The 16,347-nt window shown below is 39.2% G+C and overlaps 1 protein-coding gene and 1 long non-coding RNA gene across 4 annotated transcripts in view; one reads left to right on the forward strand and one right to left on the reverse strand.

Moving 5' to 3' along the window:
• Positions 1–13,416, reverse strand: part of LOC111867394 — a 43,444-nt gene extending 30,028 nt beyond the window's left edge. The window contains exons 1-6 of one of the 3 annotated variants that reach the window (XM_023857205.2): positions 13,293–13,416; positions 12,259–12,366; positions 4,250–4,386; positions 3,971–4,157; positions 2,467–2,691; positions 190–319 (exon numbers count right to left, since the gene is read on the reverse strand). In XM_023857205.2, coding sequence (XP_023712973.1) covers positions 190–319; positions 2,467–2,691; positions 3,971–4,157; positions 4,250–4,386; positions 12,259–12,366; positions 13,293–13,358 — 853 coding nt within the window. In that variant the 5' untranslated portion in view covers positions 13,359–13,416. Of the gene's footprint in view, positions 1–189; positions 320–2,466; positions 2,692–3,970; positions 4,158–4,249; positions 4,393–12,258; positions 12,367–13,292 lie in introns of all 3 variants that reach the window. The other 2 variants (XM_023857204.2, XM_023857207.2) reach the window with 2 other exon arrangements.
• The window catches only part of LOC117282555, a 39,425-nt gene continuing 36,085 nt past the window's right edge, over positions 13,008–16,347 (forward strand). Inside the window, exon 1 of the long non-coding RNA XR_004513343.1 lies at positions 13,008–13,106. This is a non-coding gene — a long non-coding RNA (uncharacterized LOC117282555). The remainder of the gene's footprint in view (positions 13,107–16,347) is intronic.

Raw genomic sequence — 16,347 nt, forward strand, 5'->3', positions numbered from 1 at the left:
TCATCAAACAGATTACAACACTCAAAGAAGTACCAGGACAGTACTGGAGGCAGAAATGGAGACACATAAAATTAGTCTGAAGGGATGTAATACTTTTATACATTTCATATCTCTAGTATCTTCTTTCCATCTGTCTGGAACTATGGGTCACACATCAAAATTATTATGTTATAATAATGTTCATCCTACCTTGAGCTGGCTGCTGAGGACCTGAACCTTGTGGAACTGAGTTAGGTGAATACAGAGACAAAGGTGAACCAGACAAAAAGTTAGAGTCAGATGAAAAGTCCCTGACCATAGCAGAGGGAGAATTGGAACCCTGAAACATGTATAACATTAAGTCCTACAAACCATCTTCTCAGGGTCATATATAGAATATTAAACATAAAAATTTGATTCAGCAACAGGAAAATAAAACACCATTTTATCTGTTCTTCAGTACAACCTAAAATGCATTAACACATTTAATAAAGAGAACTGAAATATTCTGAACAAGTTCATTATTCTCGTCCTGTGCCTACACCTAACTTCATCTTTCAGGCTTTTGAATAGCAAGGCAGAAGATGGAGGCATGGTTATAACCTACAAAACCATTCTTAATCATTTTAACACAGAATCAATGGTAATTTTGTCTCCTGAAACTGAACAAGTTGACAAAAGTTAGTTCCATCTGCCTTATGCAACACTGGCTCTAATGCCGATTCTCTGTGAATACTGATAACAGAATACAGAGGGGGAATGGAAAGTGGATGCTGCCATGAAGATCTTCAAGGACCGTCTACTGTCTAGTTATCCTTTCTTTGGCTTTACAAGCTGAAGAAAGGACATGGTGAAGTTAGTTTGGAACCAAAGCACAATACAGGGCCGCGCCACAGCTCAAGTGGTTAGTCACTGGCTTCCCACTGTGGCAGCCCAGGTTCGATCCTGGGTCTGGTCAAGTGGGATTTGTGGTGGACAAAGTAGCACTGGGACAGGTTTTCCCCGAGTACTTCAGTTTCCCCTGCCAATCTTCATTCCACCAATTGCTCCACAATCACCCTCACCTATCATCTGGGGCTGGTACAATAGGCCAGAAGTGGCCGCAGTACAAGGGACTTAGTCCCACCCCACTAGCGTTTAAAAAAAAAAGCACAATAGACCACCGTAGGTTGCGGTGCAAGGGCCAAGGAGGCCTACCCTTCATACATTCATTAATTAATTTGGAACCACTGTTGCAGAAGTAGGGACACTACACTAGCCACTGCAAAACATTTGTCATATGTCAGGTGGGACAATCGCCCAGAGGACCACAATGTAAATCTTTCCTACCATGGATATTACAGACCTCATACTACCAAAAATTTTCAAGAGACAATACATGTTCACACAAAGACAGGTAGCTGATTCAATCCAGTTGACTGTTGCATCTGTTGAATTTCAGATCTTTTACTATACTAGCACAATAGACAAATTGATTGTGGAAACCCACATTCATATACAGTGATTTACTGGAGCTAGAACACCATGATATGTTACATTTAATAGCTAATGACAGCAAATACTGTACACTGAATTCAAACCTGCTGAAATAACACAGACCAAGTAAGACTGTGCTATTAACTGAAAATGTGTTTTTCATGTTCAGAAAGCTGTGTAACTGGAAACTTTGTTGATTATGAACACTCCACAACCAATGAACTTGCCATGCAACATATACCTTTAAAGGTAAAACGTAAAGCTATTCCTGTAACAGGCCATTAGGGCCCATAGGGTTGTGAGATGCTGAGGGTCCCACATTATCTAGACAACAGGTTCACAGATGGCAGTAAGGTTGTCAGCCTTATGCACTGGCTGCCCTTTACCCCCAGGAAGATTCCTGGTACTAATTTCTGTTAGAGGCTGATCAACCCCAGGGCCATAGTGCAGCTGAAAGGATTAGGTCAACTGAAAATATCCACCTCATTGGGACTCAAACCCGTGAGCTTTCGGCTTGTAGCATAGTGCCTCAACCAACTATGCTACCATGTGCTCCCCCTACCTTTAAATTAGAACCATAAAATACAAAATCAAATTCATATCACATCCACACACCAAGACCTTTTGACAGTAGCAAAAGGTCATCCTAACAGAAAAACAAAAACAGCACCAAATCAAGAAATTTACCTTCTCATGACACTTTACTATTAGCTGAATGGTACTTATCCTGTTTTTGTGGGTGCCATGTTAATATTGCTGAAGGGAGGAATTTGTAAATAACATAGCACGAGTGGCAGGCTCATATGATCTTCATATTAAAATTCATGGCAAATAATATACATACTAAGTAAATAAGAGCTGCAAATACTTTCTGCACATCAGAAACACATTTTCAATTAATGCACAAGCAGTCCCTCCTTTCACACTTGTCACTGATTATAACAGATATTCAGCTTGAAAAAAAAAAAAAGTGGTCACACAATATTACAGTAGCACAGTTTCTTCACTTGCCTGTTGATTTGATTGGTACTGTTGCTGTTGAGCACAAAGCCAGAGCTGTTCAGCATATAAATCCGAAGGTAGGGGCTTTGTTTGAGGGTGATGGGTTGGGGGTGGTAGTGTCTGCACTGGTTGCTCTGATCCTGTTCCTTGCATTGCAGCAAAATGTAACACATCACAATCTGCATGCTCTATTGGCCCTAGATTTAGGCACTGGTACTCTGAATTTGAAGTCAGCTGAAATACAAAAGTTAATCTTCTTCAGTCTTTAAAGGCCAATTAGCTGCTTTGATTTCATGTTTATTCAAAAAAATCATAGTTCATTACAATCCTATAAATAGTTTATGAACTTCCCACAGCAGTGGCAATATTATATGACATCATGAATAATATCCTTTTCTGCTTTATGCAATTTGAATTCAACTTCTGAATATTATTTTAACATAACTCAAAAAAAAAAAAAAAGCATTTTAGTGAAATGATGTAGTTCCCTACAGCAATAAAATCCAAATATGGAAGCTCCTGGGCTTGAATCCTTGTATTTGTGAAGCAGTGGAAAACCTACTCATCAAGATCAAGTAATATTCACAGTTTTCCAAAACCGATATAACAAAAATTCAAGGCCAATACAAATTTACAAGACTGGAAAGGTGGTCTATATAACAGAATACAGAATTTCCACATGCATCTTTATTTAATACTCTTTATGAGGAAATATTCCTATGCTATACAAAAACTGAAATGAGCCTCCAACATTTTTATAAGAGCCTATCACATCAAATTTAATCAAAATCCATTCATCAGGTCCTAAGTTGAAACAAGCTGATGGCTGGATGTGCAGATAAATACAATCTCCCATAGATGTGTTCAGTTTATGCAAGTTCAAAGCATTGACAGAGCTTGGGAAACTATTAAATAGAATTTCAGCCAAGAAAACTGTTGATTATTATAACCTGAAACAGCATAAGAAATGGTTCAAAGGATTTTCAAAACTATAAATAGAATTTCAGCCAAGAAAACTGTTGATTATTATAACCTGAAACAGCATAAGAAATAGTTCAAAGGATTTTCAAAACTATCAGATCAAAGGAACAAGCCAAACTGAAATGGTTACAGGACCCTAGCCAAACAAATGGGGATAACCTGAATATTGTAAGAAATGAACCTAGCACACATCTCAGATTCCAAAGAGGCAATGTCTGAAAGACTAAATTAATGAGCTTGCAATACATAGTAAGAAAAAGAACATTAGAGATTTATGCAGAAGAAAAAATTAATTTAGGAAGTGTTACCAACCTAGTAAGTAAAGCTATCTATGAGCCGATTGTCTAGATAATGTGGGACCTTCAACATCTCATAACCCTATGGGCCTTCACGGCCTGGTACAAGGATAGCTTTACTTTTTTACCAACCTAGAACTAGCATGGTAAAGGATGAGAATAGCTCATTTATTTTAACAAAAAAAAAATAGAACAGATTATTATCAATAACATTATTATGAAGATTCATTACTCACAAAATCTTTCCCAATGCCAATTTGTGACTGCAAGAAGTCTCCATCAATTGTGCCCAAGCCGTCCTCACCATTAGGAGTGAGAGAAGTTCCATTCAGGTGATTATGAAACTGCTCTGACCAATGACTGCCAAACATACTAGGGCCTTTGTACAATGAGAACATGTTTGATTCCTTCTGGGATGATCCCCTGAATTCAAAAGAAAAAATAATGTTGATGTTGAATATTAAGAAGTCAATGCTACATATAAATTAGAAATAAATAAAACCTTATATACATACTCTGACAAGTAGTCATTGGGCACACTGCCAACTAAACAGGCATCATCATCCAATATCTTTGCCACCAGATCATCCACCATGGTGTTATCAGAGTATGGGACACTATCTTGGTTCTGCAGATCTCTGTCTTGTCCATTCTGAAACTTTAAAAATTAATGAAGCCAGGAGAGTAAGTGGACTGACTTTTTTCCATAGTTAGGTCACATACAGCCTTCCTGCAAATATAACTTGTTACTACATTATGAAATTTATGATATTTTGTGTTAGGTCTTTGATAAATGTCCAGCTTTCATGAAAATGTGACAGGTGTGTAATATCTGTATTTGCAATATCTCACAGCAGTAACAAACAAACTGGAACTTGGACAGGTGGATCATGGTTTACTTCATGGTGCTGTATCAAGTGCACAGGTTATTTAGTGATTAGTGACATAAGAGGATAATTACACCTTGCAGATTTGAAATCACAGGGGAAGAAACAGTAATGGGCTATTTCAATGTACTATCTATCGCAGAATTTGCCTGCAGGGTTTGGTTAGGTCATTTATATCTCACACACTTCCTTTTCAGTTACTTCCAATGTTTCAATGTTACCATGGTTATTTGTATATGTATGGTACATGAATGTTGAGGGCTGTGTTTACATGCCATAGCACTTAAACACAATGCTCTCCAGATATTTTCCTTGCAAAAGGACATAACTACAACACCAATCGATTACACCGTTCATAACTGCAATCGGTATGTCATCAGTTATGGGTTCAATCACATACGAGGGGGACCCAAAAATAACCGGAACCAACCTGTTGAGCACGCATGCTTTGTAGTTACGAGTTGTGCTGCTAGGTGGTGTTAGCTGGGGGTCTCCCGCGACTGTTAGTGAGCTGGCGTCAGTCTGAGTTAAGTGGTTTGTCTGTGGTGCTCTGTTGTGTGTGTTCCTGTTTCCACCCTTTGGCGATTAGTGAGATGGCCGACCAGAAGGAACAAAGAGTGTGTGTGAAATTTTGCTTTCTGTTAGGGAAAACTGCAGCCGAGACTGTTGGGAAGCACAGTATAGCGAATTTTAACCGAAGGTTTGCACATGAGACGGGTGTCTGCAAAATTTGTTCCTCGCTTGCTCGGAGATGACCAAAGAGAAAACTGCGTGAATGTTTGCCGCGACTTGAAGAGTGAAGTGCAGAACGATCCAGAATTCATCCAGCAATCCAGCAATCATCAAGCCAGTGGAAAACTCCAACTTCACCACGACCGAAGAAGGCCATCTCACTAATCGCCAAAGGGTTGAAACAGGAACGCACACAACAGAGCACCACAGACAAACCACTTAACTCAGACTGATGCCAGCTCACTAACAGTCGCGGGAGACCCACAGCTAACACCACCTAGCAGCACAACTCGTAACTACAAAGCATGCGCGCGCAACAGGTCGGTTCCGGTTATTTTGGGTCCCCCTTCGTACTGCATTCCATGCTTCAATTCCAGTATGCTGCAGGAATGTCTCCTGTAAACTTTTTTAGGTAACCCAAACGGAAAAAGTCTGGTGCATTTATCAATTCATGTTCTGTAAAGACCACTATGTAAACATGCTGCAAAACGTTTCCCTGCCGCAGTTGCAAAATAAGGCACCTGATACACTAGGCAACATGTGGTTTCAGCAAGATGGTGCCACCTGACCACTCGTGGCATTTATATGGCAGACATTTGGTAACAGGCTCATTTCATAGGTTGAGCAATGATCTGTGGCCATCTCGATCCTCAAACCTCACTGCACCAGACTTCTTCCTTTGGGGTTACCTTAAAGAACATGTCTACAGGAGATATCCCTGCAAATGACTTGAATTGAAGCACTGAATTCAGTATGCCACTGAAGCCACACATGATGAGACACTGACTGAAGTTATGAACAATGTAATCCATCAATGTTGCAGTTGTGTAATCTCATGAGGAAAACATCTAGAAAGTATTATGTTTAAGCACTAGGTCATGTAAACATATCTTCCAACATCCATACACTATACACGTAGAAATAACCATGGTAACACTGGAATATAACAACTACCCCAAAAAAGTAAACGTCAGATATATCTGGCCCACCCTGTATTAAATTTGTTGCAATGGTCGGCTTATTATTCCAATAATTCCAAGATTATAGCTGACAAATGTAATAGTCATATCTCTGAGATAATACAGTGCAGTTCATTGCATGCTCTAACTTGAGAAAGTGTCAGTCTATCCAATATTAAATGTTGGATATGACAAAAATGGCAATGCAGTCAGTTAAAACCAAAATGATATATGTACAGGAAAAGGTGAGTATGGTTTGTAGCTGGTGAAGTAAACATACATGGAAAAGGTGAAGTATGGTTTGTAGCTGTGAAGTAAAAATACATGATTGGAGTCCAAATAGTGAGCCATACATTCTGCTTATGGCTCCGTTCAGCGGCTTCTTTCCTTACCCCCTTTCTTTTTTCTCTTTCCCAGGAAGTCCTACTGTTCCGAAACTTGTTCCGTTCCATGCCTACCATGTGACCCCCCCTCCAGCTGTTGCTAAGATCTAATGAGTAAGAAGGAGGTGGATTAACTTCACTTGTTGTATAGCATTTGCATAAGAAGGGTAGCGTCTCCCTTGGGGTTGAGGCGACTCGGTAGCTAGCAGTCAGAGGACCAGCTGGCAAAACTCCATTTGGATCTGGCCAGTCTAAATTCGGTTTGGTTTCTTCTTCTGACTGGGTAAGGGTAGCGTTTCCCCTGGTTTTGGGATGAGTGGTAGCTAGAATTAGCTTTTTCTTGGGGCACTTATTTTACTTGCCTGGCGTTTTGTGTATTGCCCTGACTTTAAGAAATGGGGCTGTATTTGACTTGTTAAGAAGTGTGCATGTATCTCTCGAGAGAATGTTTTTCTATGAGGGAGTGGCTTGCCATCAACGCGGTAAGTGAGAGAAATTCAGTTTTGGGCTTTTTTTTTTTCCTTTTTCTTCTTGGTTGAAAATTCTGGTTCATTTTTGGTCAAAGTTTTTAGGGGCGTTGATGGTGAGAAATCTCCAAAAATATGCAATGTTAGTCTTCCGGCGTTACGAGTGGAATTGTATTTCTTGGTATTCCATTGTATTGTATCTGAGTCAATTTTATTATATTAAATATTTACTACTGTTTTTATCTGGTTACTGTTGGTCAAGACCTATAGCTTGGACACCCCACTCTATCTTGGGGATAAAGGCATTGTGAAACAATGTAAAGGAACCAGGGACGAAAGCAGCGTCTCCCCCCCTTAGTTAGGTTAAGAGGGGAGGGGCTGCTCAATAGTATACTGTCACAAGTACAGCAAGGGGGCATTTTCTGAATGCTCATATCAGAAACTTCAGTTCCTCAAGACAAACAATATGTTCCAAAAGAAAGGAATTGGATGTTCTTCCATCTTTAAATAAAATGTTAAATGTGTACTGGCAGTGAACCTACAAATATATTTCTTCAGGAAATATATCTGTTGAGAATAATTTGAGCTGCCATTGCAAACATCAACCATGTACAAGGTTTTGTACAAGTCATATACACAATATGCAAATAGTGCAGGCAAGTCACACAGAAGATCTGTCTGCAAACTTCATAGATTAAGATAATGTTATGTTTTCTGAGAGTCACTTTAACTGGATAATTTACTGAGAGAAGAAGCCCATCAGGAGACCCAAGAATTGAAGCTTTAATACATGGTGTGGAATGATATTAAGATACCAGCCCATTCTTTTCTGCAGAACCTGAATGTCTGTGCATAGACAGCAAAACATTCATGCACAATGAAAAAGTCATATCTGCATCTACTTGGTTCATCATCAGTAATAAATTTTTCTTTTTAAATGACACAATCAGAAATTGTTCTGTGATGGATTAAGTATTGTAATTATGTAACTGATTGTATTGATGTAATCCAACTGTATTTGTGTAATCGATGTGACTTGTCTTCTCACTGACTATTTATATTTCCACTGATATTCCAGTTATATGGGGAACCATGGAAATATATAATAATAATAATAATAATGAATAAAATTACTCATTGAAATCTGATTAAACTTTATATTGATGAGCCCACACTTCAGAGATGATCAAATTTAATTTTTGTCCATACTGATCCAACATAACCACTCTCTTTCATGAAACACAAATCAAACCATAAGGATAAAAGGATAAATGTCATGAAATACAGTGCTCCTGAAGTTCTACACTGTTTTCAGAATGGTACAGGTTATGACAGAATACAAGGAAAAATGACTCATGAATGATTGAGTGACTCACTGATTCTCTTAAGGTTTTGACAATTGCCTGTTATTAATTATAAAAGTATTATATTAGGCACTGTCTGTTGTCTTAGTTAAACTAACAATTACATGACATTTTAGAAGGTGGATCTGCTTCTGCCATCAGGTATGAAAAGGGCAAGAATCCTATTCAGTTGGGCTCATTAGACAGAGCTTGTCTTGATCCTGTGTAATGAAGGGAATTGTAGGCTATAGGCAGCCTGCATATTCTATGTAACTACACTCAACTCTCGATCATCCGGGGGCGGATAAACCGGTCTGCGGTTTAACCGGGGCGACTGGGGCTTTTTGAGGCTTACATGTTGTTTAATAGTCATTCACTTTTGTTTCACATGGTGAGTTGTAACACTATTTTCGCACTAGTGTGAACCGAGCTCTGCATTTTTTGGTCCCGTTATGCTAACACAATGTTCTAGGGTAGGGGTGAAAGACTGCAAGGATTTGTGGAACGCTTCAAGGACAGATACGCCTCCCCAGTTAGTCTCTTTGTATCAATCTTCTAGTGCGTTAGCAAAATGTCAGGGTGTAAAAGGAAGCGTGTTGTGTTAAGTATTCAACAGAAATTTGAAATTATCAATCAGTTGGGAAAAAGAGGTATAGTTAAACAATTAGCAATGCAATATGGTATTAGAGAACAAACTGTTCGTGATCTGAAAAAACAAAAGAATCAATTAATCCATGGATTCAGTGAAAATGAGACAGCCATAGAACTGACAAAATTGGCTAACCAAATTCATGGTGGTGAAGAAGTCAATGAGGAAAATATAAGAGCGTGGTTTGACTGTGATTCGTGTGAGCTGGGCTTCGAAATGTTAAGCAGTGACAAAATCATAAGTTCAGTGGGGGTGTAGCCAGAAGAGTGGGAAGAAAGTGAGAATGAGGAAGAGGTGGACTATGCTGCTAGTAAGAAAATATCACATGGTGCTGCTCTTAATCATTTGGAATCCTTACTAGACTATCATGAGAGTGAAGAGAACATTTGCAAACCTTTGTGTAGGGCTAATCCAAATTAGAGCATTCTTTCCACTCATGATTCTCTCCGATTTCTTTTCTTTTCTGAATTTTCATAAATGAGAAGTAAAAAAAAAAGTATAGGTATCCCTGTAACAGGCCATGGAGGCCCATAGGGTTGTGAGACGTTGAGGTTCCCACATTTTCTAGACAACCGGCTCATAAATGGCGGTAAGGTTGTCAGCCTTACACACATTGGCCACCCTTTACTCGCCAGGAAGATTCCTGGTACTCATTTCTGTCAGAGGCTGAATCGTCCTCCGGGGCCATAGTGCAGCTGGAAGGATTAGCTAAATTGAAAAAATCCACCTCATTGGGATTTGATCCCACGACCTTCCGGCTTGTAGCATAGTACCTCAACCAACTACGCTACTGTGTGACCCAATGAGGAGAAGTAAGGAATCAAAATCTGCTATGAATACTGCCTTCAAGCAAATGACATCTGGGGAGTGGAAGGAGATCTTTCTAATTGAAGAGACGTAACAAAAATCCTCATGCTGGAGAAAAATTACCATTTGTACTCAAAAGGGTGAGATATAAGTAATTCCTAGAAAGAAAGCAGGTAGGAAAGAAAAGAAAAAAACTTCAATAGCAACAGTGCAGTTTTCAATACCAGTCAATACAAAAATCTACAGACTTGATATTTATGCCTATTATGGAGTTATCATTCAGTACTGACTGCAACATGCTATTATCTGCATATGCAACCTGCTCTTCAGCATTTCTTTATATTTGCAACAAAATGGTGCAAGCCTTTACTAAACACATCATTACCAGTGACATATGTTTCATACTGTCATGTGTTAGCGACTAAAAATTGATTGCTGAATTTACTGAATATCATATTACTTCTAACTACTCTCACTACCTTACACAATCTATAAGTAACTGTAGGTGCCAATAACTCCTATTTCTTCACTATTCACTGCAAGATAATGGGTTCTAACAAGAGGGATTCTTTTTAAGGCTTCTGTCCTCACTGGCTGGGACTGACTACTAACCACCAACTGCAGTATTGGCCTGGTTTTGTGCAGTAATTTGCTGCCAGACCTTACCAGCACAGTCATTCTTGGTGCCAGGTCCTGCAGGACTCATGACCATATTTTCTGTCTCATTACTGACAAAAAAATCATTTTACAAATACTAGATTTATGAATTTCTGCTATGACAAAGTGCATTATTTTGTACATAGTTGGTGGTGTCTCCACCTTATCGTGGTGAGGGGGTTTGAGAATGCCAAGGACCTTGAGAGCTATACCAGTGGTAGCGTAGCTACCGGCAGGGCCACCCATGCTGGACAGGTCAAAGGGTAGGTATCAGACGAAGTGAGACACCAAAAACCAAAAACTGATGCCGAAAGCTGTGTCATCAGCAGCGACTTGAAGCACAAAGCAAATGATGCTCGAGATGGTTCAAGTTCATATAGCAACAGGCATGACCAGAGTGGTTTGAACGGCTGTTGTGCTGTGATGTGGAAAGCAAATGGAAAAACTACCATATTATCACTTTTCCTGGATAGTCTCCTTCTGAAAACAGAGACACCATGTATGCGAACCAGAAGATGAGGAAGAGGACGTAAGAAGATGCTGGATGACCTTGGGGACAGAAGAGGATATTTTTATTTGAAGGAGAAAGCTCTGGTTGACATTAAGTGGAGGAACTGTTTTGGAAGAGACTGTGGACCTGTCGTCTGACAGATTACTGATGAATGAATGAAGTTTTCACTTAACAAACTGCATTTTCACTACAATGAACAACTTACGTTCATAAGTTTGGTGACATTTACACACAGAGTAATGGGGATTTCAGTTTGATTTACGAAATTTCCCCTTATGATCATTTTCCATAGAACAAATTACCTTCCTAACTCAAGGCACACTTCTACTTCACACATAAAAATGGAAGGTTCAAGTTATGAAGAAAATAAACCAACAGCACAGAAGTTCCACATGAGACTATAGCAAACCAAAGAAACTGGAGAGGTAAAAGCAAAACTCAGCAATATGACCACTGTGGACTACAGGTGATTGAAAATATATGACATTTTGTACATGAGAGATCAGGAGAAATTTCTCTCTTTAGCTTCCTCCAGAAGTACAGATCCACTCTACTTTGCACATTTCCTTTGTAGTCTCATACATATTTCCACATTTGTGTCTTATAATCGAATTTTAAGTCTCATATAAACTTATGAATAAAGATTATTAAAGTAGAATTATTGTGTAACAGTTTAAGTAACAGTACTATATGGAGCAACTCGGAAGGGAATATTCTTCAAACTGTAAAAAGGGTATAAGCATAACATTTTAAATAACATGAGATCATATAATGCAGTATTTTCAGGAAAAGCAACATATGAGAAATCACTGTTAGCAATGCTTCCATCTATCTTTATTTATAATTAGCAATGCTTCCATCTATCTTTATTTATAATCTCCGGCACCATCAGGGACATGTGCACATATAATGATGCATATGCATTATCCTCCTTTGATGTATAATTAATTACATAAAACTTCTCTGGTCATTTTAGAAAATGTGCACATCTTACAGATGTCAACATCCATGACAACACATAAGTCAAGCAACAACTTAATTCTGATGAACCACTTTTAACTTCTTATCACAATATATATGAGTACTTGTGCTTCACATTAATGTACAGGTATATGAACTTTCTGCTCACCTGGGCAAAGTCAGAAAGAGAACCATGAAGTGACCAGGGTGGTAAACTATCTGGAACCAGATTTTTATCCATAATTCCACCACGTGAAACTTGCCCATCCTGTTCACACTGCAAACATGAAATCAAGTCCAATTTAGGCTATTACAAAAGTACTGATCTCATACTCAGGACAGCTCACAATCCTTCAGTTACAGTGCTCATAAATTCGTTTTCCTTATAGAATAAATAATGGCAATAATGAAACATCAATACACAAAAATATAAATTGTTAAAGAGTTGAGGTTTTCACGGCGGTGCTGTCTTCTACAGCCACCTGCTCACGCTTGTTCCAAGTTCGCGAATTTTTCTACCCTGATGATTGAGGCGATACGTTTCTCCGAAACGTCGGTTCATACAAGAGCCACATGGTGCCACATCGCGGAAGATGGCATTCTTTAAACATATGAACTAAGGCAATTCAACGGCTCTGGCTTAGCCTTGCTCTAATATCCTAAAGGCACTTTCAAACAGGCGAATTAAACTAAATTGGAGGTTGGATTAATTGGTAAAATTATTTAAGAAGCATATGGTAACTAGACACAAACAGTTGGATAATAGTATTTATAAATGCACATTACGTTCATTTGGTGAATGGGCTTACTTCTGGTGGTGATAAATCTCTTTTTCCAGAATGTAATTCTATACAAACATGATGCGCTCATTGTTTTTAGATGTTTACCGTACGTGCCACCTAGCTGACAGCTGAGACCAAATAAGTAAACCGCCCACGTCACTTCTCGGTTTCCTGACTCCTACTTGCAGTTCATCACGAAAAGCAACAAGATACCTCAACATCTACGTACAAGCGTGTAAGCAGTTACAGATTATCTATTAGTTACCCATATTCGTCCACCTGCACAGAAAAAAAGGGTGCAATAACTCAATTTATGTACAGACATCTAGCCAAGTCAGTTCGAAAATGACACATTAAAGCAGACCTATATGGTTATCACCAAATCTAGAATCCAGAAAAATAAATTAACTTAATGTTATACCTTTCGAATGGAGATTTTGTTTGCTTCCAATAAATTACCTAAGCCACGGACTTCAGACACTGCCATTTAGATATCACACTCATACTTCATGCCTTAACTTTACGGGATTTAAGATGCAGAATGAATTGGCTGTTCAAAGTGACGTGTTTACCCCCTTCTCCCGATTTATTAAAGAATTGTATATAAGAACACCCAAATAAAAATATAAAATACATTTTTATAAGAAAAATATACTGAAACTCATATTATATCTGTATTACTGTTTTAATTTACATTTTTTAGAGATTGTATAAAGCGGTATGAAGTGACGGAAGTGACACTTATCTAGATTCGTGCAGTTCCAGCCTAGCTTTGCTAGTTGGTAGCGATTGTAACTGTAAGGTCTGATCGGACCTGGTAGGATTGCTTGATGTCCTTTTATTTCCTTTATTTTCCATATATCCATACAGCCAAAAATCCTAGAATGTGGAAATAGTCCTTTGATTTTAGCAAACGTGATAGTGTGACAGATTTGTATGAAGTAAAGTTGATCGTGTGTGCCTATTCTAGGCATTCTAAGCCACTTTAGACAGCTGATCTTACAAAGAACCGAAATATTAAATTTGGTTGCATGTGAAAAACTCCTGTATGCTGATAAAATTTATGGTTTAAGGATCCAATCCGTTTTCAGAAAAGCTTTAACAGCAATTCTTCAACTACAATGATTCTGCATGTATTGCATAAGCAAATTTAACACATGAATGGGAAAGCACACTTTCGACTCTACACTAAACCCTCCTGTTTACCCGAATTCCATTTTCAAGTAATGAATGTAATTTAAGAGGTGCAAATGTGCAAATATTTCTGTTTTCTGTTAATGGTTTTTGATACCAGTTGGCCAAAGAATACAAATATTTACTTTTTGGCCATATCCGTTTATTTATTTAGAACAGTGCAGCCTCTAGAACGTTTTAAATACCTGAGGATGGATGCCGAAAGGGTCAATAACTAAGTTCCCGGAGCTTTGCTCTTATTAAGAAGCCGCCAGTTTTGCAGCTTTTCAAGAACTTCCCAACATTTTATGGAACCTGAAGATTCATTAAAGTGTCCTCGAGTGCCTTCCATTGGTTTTTATCCTCAGTCAGATCAATCCAGTCCATACCAACCCAACCTAGCTCACCAATATCTATTTTAATATCAATCCACAATGTCTTGGTCTTAGTAGTGGTTTCATTCATTCTGGCTTTCCCACCAATATTCTACATGCATTCCTCTTCACCCCATTCATGCTACATCCCATGCTCATTGCATCCTTCTTGACTTGTTCATGTTAATTGGTCATGGTGAAGAAGTTGTGAAGATCTGTATTATGCAGTTTTTTCAACCTCCTGTCACTTCATCTCTCTTTGGTCAAAACTTTCTCCTCAGCACCCTGTTCTCAGATACTGTATTCTTCCCATAATGTCAGAGACCAAGTTTATGGTTAATAACTGTAGCACAAGCTAATGAGGCATGGTTCATGCTAAATATAAATTATGAGATGGTAAATGTCATCACCTGCCTCAAAGCATCAGACTTCATGCAGCTAATATTAAGTCACCAGGTAGTAAACGTAAGCAGTAACAATAATAGTGAGATGACAAGGTAAAGGTGAGGTTGTCTCTGTGCATAATTATTTGAGCAGCATGCCCTGAAGATGAATTTGGGAATATAGTTTCATACATTCTTAACCTTGGCACTAGATGGTGGTGAGTGGTAAGTTTCACACCTCAGCCACTTTAACCCTAGTACCCAGTACTAGAACTACTTTCTCTAGGTTTACAGACCTTCTGGGTTAACAACTTATTGCCCATTCAGGATTGCATGGCCAAGGAATGGCTTTGTAACATGTCACATTCTTTGCACAAAGAGTGATTTGCAACACCTGCCCATGTAAAAACAGAAACTTCAATAAAAGTTCTTTTCACTGGTGCTGTGCAATTTAAAGCATGAATATTGATATTACTGTACCTACCTACCACTCAGTGCTACAGCCCTGGGTGAGCCTTGGCCTCCTCTACAACCAGTCTCCACAACCAATGCTGCCATAGGAATGGATCCATGCATGATGACCCAAGGCTGGTTGTTAGGTTTCTGAACAAAATTCTTTTTACAGGATGAGGTTGTTAGCCTCATGCCCAACCCCCAACCTGGAGGGCCAGGGTATCTCTCTTAGTTAGTTAGTTAGTTATTAGAGAGGGTGGGTTTCCCCATGCACTTAGACCTGTAGTGGTCCATTGTGCTTCCCTCTATCATTCCTACCAGCCTCTATATCCTACTGGTATTGGTGCTTACCATCAGTCCAGCCCAGCCAGTGAGACCGCCTCTACTGGCTCAGAAGTATCTCTAATGCTTCCCCCATCTACCGGAGGTATTAGTGACTGCTGTTGGGCGGAAAACGTCCGCAATTTTGCTCAGTGACCTCTTTTGGAGGTATGAGGTTCTTTTACGTGCTGTAAAGCTACGACACGGGACCCACGGCTCAAAGTCCCTCCCAGAGGACTTGTTCCCTGAATTTTTCCGCCCTTAAAAATTCGACGACCTCCGCCGGGTATTTGAACCCGCGTACTACGAGTCATGAGGTGGGAACGTTACCTCTAGACTATGGAGGCCGCTAGGGTATCTCTCTTAGTCTGGACTCTACCCTTTGACCTTTCCAGCATGGGTGATCTTACTGGTAGTTAAACTACCACTGGCATAGCTCTCCAGGCCAGAGAGTCATGCAAGCCCCACCACCACGACAAGGTGGAGACACCAATGGGGGGCCATGTTACTATCCTGAACTGAAACCACTTAGAAATTGTATTGGCTAGCCCATACATGCCATATTTTCTTTCCATACTGTTGTATATATTGTCATGTGGCTGGGGTTCTGTGACTAATAATAATGGATTCTGGATTTGATAATTGGATTTATTGATGCCTTCTTTTACAATCACAACAGCTCCCAATCAATCTACTGCCAAGGAGTCACCCCATTCTCATTCCCCTACAACTTCTTAACTGCCTCAGCATTCTCTATAACTTCAGGAAAGAC

Source organism: Cryptotermes secundus, unplaced genomic scaffold (assembly GCF_002891405.2).
Source record: "Cryptotermes secundus unplaced genomic scaffold, Csec_1.0 scaffold350, whole genome shotgun sequence".
Classification (NCBI taxonomy): domain Eukaryota; kingdom Metazoa; phylum Arthropoda; class Insecta; order Blattodea; family Kalotermitidae; genus Cryptotermes; species Cryptotermes secundus.